This window comes from Camelina sativa, chromosome 4 (genome assembly GCF_000633955.1).
Source record: "Camelina sativa cultivar DH55 chromosome 4, Cs, whole genome shotgun sequence".
Lineage (NCBI taxonomy): Eukaryota > Viridiplantae > Streptophyta > Magnoliopsida > Brassicales > Brassicaceae > Camelina > Camelina sativa.
Window position 1 is genome coordinate 3,442,158 of NC_025688.1, and position 5,377 is coordinate 3,447,534.

At 37.6% G+C, this 5,377-nt stretch overlaps 1 protein-coding gene across 1 annotated transcript; it reads left to right on the forward strand.

The window, feature by feature from the left end:
* On the forward strand, positions 2,990-4,648 carry LOC104779696. Its single transcript, XM_010504095.1, has 2 exons — positions 2,990-4,436; positions 4,577-4,648. Exons 1-2 carry the CDS (start codon positions 3,365-3,367, stop codon positions 4,621-4,623), a joined length of 1,119 nt encoding a protein of 372 aa, XP_010502397.1. The 5' UTR covers positions 2,990-3,364; the 3' UTR covers positions 4,624-4,648.

Sequence of the window (5,377 nt, forward strand, 5' to 3'; positions counted from 1 at the left end):
AGCTAGTTTAGTTTGTTAGAGGAACAAAGTGACATGAGTCTATTATAAGGAACCTCATCAGAGGCTGGCGTGAATTAGTTTCTAACCAATGAGAATCAATGGCGTTCCTTTGTTACATCATAGCTCGCCACGTGTATTCACTTTTATCACAAAAAGAAACACATGACATGCACGTACGTACATGATGCAGGTTAATTAACAAAAAAAAAAAAAAAAATTAACCTAGACATCAGTTTTCGCCTTTTCGGTACCAATGTAATCGAACATTAATTCATATATATTGTACTAGACTTATGCTTCACTACGTGCCTTACATGAATTCACTGGTTAAAGATTGGTTTTTAAATGCTTTTAGACCTTTGAGCTTATCGGTCGGAACAATTATAATCAAGGACAATTACAATCAAGGAAAATTACAATCAACTTTAGGCCTTTGAGTTTCTAAACAATTACAATCAAGTACATCCCTTTGTTTAGTTAAACATTCAAATGTTTTCATGCTTGCAAGACTAAACAACTAAAATTTACAAAACACTGTGTGCCGATTGAGTTTGAAAAATTAATACTAAATCATAAAAATATTCTTACTAATGACAAAATTAATGGAATAAAGAAAGGAGAAGATGTTTGTGTTCTTAGAATGCGTAAAAAGAGGGCCACGCAGGTCGCATGTTACTTCCTAATACCTTCCTCTATGAATATATAAAACATTAAAACACGATAGCAAAGTAATATATAAACAAAATAAGAAGAAGATGAAAATAAAGAATGGTGTGTTCGCATGTTTAGGATATAGTTGAAAGAGAAGTTCGTAGAAGTAGGGGCCATGCAGGTCGCATGTTTCTGTATGGTTAGCAAATATTAAAATACATACACGTAGTTACTGATTTTACTGGTTAATTACCATCTGTTTGGGGTCTTAGAAAAACAATGTGGTTCCGATAAATTGTTCCAAAAAAAAATGAATGTAGATTAGATATATCATCCAATCAAGTTTCTTTAAATTTAATGGGATCCCTATAAGGCTCACTTCACGCCACTTCTTGTCTTCATAGAAACGAGTCATCAACGACATTGCTATAAGGTTTTACATTTCTTCCTCTTCAATGAAAATTGAAATAACGGGAACTCTAATTTGTTGTGACGTCTACATTTAGGGTTTCATTGATTTTGAGAGAGCTATCTTGTGGTCTTCTAATAAAGATAAATAAATCTATATATTTGGTTATCTTGTTTTTTTCTATCATATCAATGTATTGCATGATAATATCAATATGGAATGGTAGACTCACTCAATATGGATGGTAGAGTAACGAATGAAGCAAAATAATCAAGAAATTTCGTAATTGGCCCACCAATATTTCCAAGCTTTTGTTTCTATTTCCAGCTATTTTCATATAAACATCAAATCTCAACAACTTTTGAACCCACCGAGCACTAAACACTAAAAGAAAAAATTGTTCTCCGCCTCTCCGGATATTAGTCCTGTCGACCAAATTTGACTAAATTAACTCGTTGATTAAGATGCATATCAAGAATACTAATTAATATTTAAATGTAAAACTTATATGGCTTTTTCGGATTACCAAAAAATAGAATTCGATTAGTTAGAGAACCATTTAATTTAAGAAAACCGTACGTGATCCGATGGCTCAACTATAATTGGCTTAGGGAGTACGTGAACGTGACTGAAGGATCTTTAAAGATATATACACATCTGTTCGATCCACATCAGCTTTATGTCCCAAAAAACCTAAATATAAAATATAATTGTATATAACAGTTTAAAATCCATAAAAAGTTTATATCATTGGCTCCTTCTACTTGGCTAGGACTCGGGCGAAATAATTACCAATTTAAATACAAATTTCTTTAATTTCTATTTTCATTATGTAATCGTCTGGCTGAAAAAAAAAAAGAAAAGGAAAATATCTGCTTTTGAATCTTAACATTTGTTAGACACAAAGAGCGTGTTAAAGAGAAAAAGATATTGAAGATATGCAGGTTCAGGTATTTTTTCCACTACAGTTGTAGAATTATTGATGGTCACAACAATCTTGGTAAAACGTGTAGGTCTGCACATGGACATGAACATAATAATGTCATTTTGGATTTCAGGTAAAATTAATTTTCTAGTCATGTAGATATTTCAAGTAAACCTTCGATGTTCTATCCAAATATCGAGAGTTATTTTTGTTCACAAAAGACACTAAAATACACAGGTGCAATAATAACACTCAAAGCAAACTTTGTCGCCATAAATTTCAGATGGCATGCAACTATACATATATTTCATATTAATTATATATGTATTAAAAACCCAAAAGTCAGATTCCTTTCTACAATTAACTTTTTATAATGTTAAAAAGTATATATATATAGTTGAACTGTCAATATCCAAACCACGTACTAATCATATTGTTTTCCATATAATATATATTATTTCCACTAACGTATTTATAAAGTAAAATATGCATGAATCATGATGGCTATATATAATCCACGAATCTTCATCTGCCCCCATAAAATCAGCCAAACATGTTTTCCACGAATGTCCATAAAATATAGACCAAACATTTCTTTAGCTTGAACTTTAAGTAACTTGCAAATCAAAATGTTCTAATAGCCACGCCAGGATAATATTGTCGTTGCTAAAGGTTCAATACCAAAGAACTTTTAAAAACCAGTCTCCCAATGCGTTATGCATAAAAATTTCACAAATAGTATATGGACATTCGACTAGAATGCTCTTTACTCAAAAAACATATTTCGGCCTAAACGATTAGTACAAGTTATCGACCCGTTAAGACTTTCAAAAAGCCCACAAGTTACTAAAATAAAAATATATATTTCGTTCTATTGTTCTTGAAAGTAAAACATATGAAAATTCAAAAAACAAAAGAAAAAGAAAAGTAAAACATATAGAGTATCAAATATTATTTGAACGAAATCAAATCAACAAAGTTCATAGAGAAAGACACATGAAAAAGACACAACCTTATTGAAATTTCAAACCGAAACCTCGCAGTTTGTTTTCAAAAATCTCATCAAAGGTTTTTTGGCCATATGAGGAGTAAGATGATTCTTCCAGTCACCAACTTCACCTTTCCTAAAAAATGCGTGAGAATCTACACCAACTCTTATTTCCCCAGTTTTATTAACTTCTAAATTGCTTAAATTTCGGAAACCACACAGCTTTAAGATCTCTTCCACCAATCCACTTGGTGAATGGACAATTCAAGAACTCGGTGAGTCTCTTGACTTGAACTCGAGGCTCCTCAATCATCTCCTTTTTTTTCTCCATCGTCTCCTTCGCTTCTCCTCAGATTTCTCTTTCTCTCTCTCTACATCCTCCTCTTCCGCCATGGCTGCTGAAACAGTCGACTCAACCTCATCTCTCCTCAACATCAACATGGTGAATATCACCAAACTAACAGCTACCAACTACATGACTTGGAGTCTTCAAGTCCACTCACACCTAAATGGTTACGATCTCGCTGGCTTTTTTGATGGATCCTCTGTTCCACCCGATCATACCACCGTCGTCAATGAGCAACCAACCCCGAATCCAGCCTATGCAAAGTGGCGACGCCAGGACAAGCTCATTTACAGTGCCCTCCTTGGTACTCTCTCTTCCTCCATTCACTCAGTCGTCTCCAAAACCACATCTGCTGCCGAGATGTGGAAGAAAATCAATGCTACCTATGCCAGTCCGAGTTGGGGACACATCCAACAACTCCGAATCCAACTAAAACACTACACCAAAGGTGATCAATCGATTGATGTATACTTACAAGGCCTCACCACCAGATTTGATCAACTCGCTCTGCTTGGCAAGCCTGTTGAACATGAAGCTCAGATCGAGTTTCTTCTTGATGGTCTCCCTGACGAGTACAAGTCCGTCATCGACCAAATGGAGGGTCGTGACACGCCACCCACCATCACAGAGGTTCATGAGAAACTCCTGAACAAGGAGGCAAAAATGCTAGCCATGAACAAGTCCCTCACCAGTGTTGTCCCCATCACAGCGAACGTTGCTGCAATCCGCTCCCGCTCACATCAAGACAAGTCCAATCCTCGCCACCAAACACACTGGAACACCGGCAAAAGCCAACATCACTCTCAGCCACAACGCTACGACAATCGTCTCTCGAAAGGGTACCAGGGTCGCTGTCAACTGTGTGGTGTCTTCGGCCACAGTGCCAAACGTTGCACCTTTCTCCAGCAACACCAACAAGTCGTAACTAATGGTCTGCTTCCAACTACATTTCGTCCCTGGCAGCCTCGAGCAAACATGGCTGTCATGCCATCCAACAACTCCACCCCATGGTTGATGGACAGTGGTGTTACACATCATATGACCAGTGACTTTGCCAACTTGGCTGTGCATCAACCATATCAAGTGGACTACGCGGTTCTTCTTGGTGATGGTTCGGGTATTCATATCACACATATTCATCTCGTCCTTCATCTCTCACAAGTGTCTTATGTGTACCTCATATCCGCATCCGTTTACAGATTCTGCAATGCTAATAAAGTTTCTGTTGAATTTTTTCCTGCTTATTTTCAAGTGAAGGATCTCAGCTCGGGGGTCCCATTGCTCCAAGGCAAGACCAAGGATGAGCTGTATGAGTGGTCTCTATCCCCATCTACCATACAATCCTTCTTTGCCTCCACCATACCAACAATACCCATGACCGATTGGCACCACCGCCTCAGCCTTCCCTCTCTTTCAATTATCAATAAAACTGTTTCCAGTTTTTCTCTACCTTGTACTCAATCAATCTCACACTCTTCTCTATGTTCAGACTGTGCCATTAATAAAACTCACAAATTACCATTTTCCCAAATCTCTATCACCTCTTCCCGTCCCCTTGAATACATCTTTACCGACCTATGGAGCTCTCCTATACTCTCTGTGGACAATTACAAATACTACCTTGTCCTTGTTGATTACTATACCCGTAACACCTGGCTCTACCCTCTCAAACTCAAATCCCATGTCCGTGAAACCTTCAAAACCTTCAAAGCCTTGGTTGAAAACAAATTTAATGCAAAAATTGGGACTCTCTACTCTGACAATGGCGGTGAGTTCATTGCTCTTCACTCATTCCTTGCTGACACGGGCATCTCTCATCTTACCTCTCCACCGCACACACCAGAACACAATGGATTCTCAGAGCGTAAACACCGTCACATCGTCGAAACGGGACTCACGCTCCTCACCCATGCCGGCATGCCAAAACCATACTGGTCTTACGCGTTTCCCACCGCAGTCTATCTAATCAACCATCTCCCAACACCGGTTCTCAACATGGAGTCACCGTTCAAGCTTCTATTTGGCACCTCCCTTAACTACTCCAAATATTGTGTCTAT

What these genes read in the sequence shown, in the direction of transcription:
- LOC104779696 (XM_010504095.1), top strand. Translation starts at nt 3,365, where the DNA reads ATGGCTGCTGAAACAGTCGACTCAACCTCATCTCTCCTCAACATCAAC. An exon ending in TCTTCTTGGTGATGGTTCGG is followed by an intron (nt 4,437 to 4,576) that starts GTATTCATATCA and finishes TTTCAAGTGAAG; the next exon opens with GATCTCAGCTCGGGGGTCCC.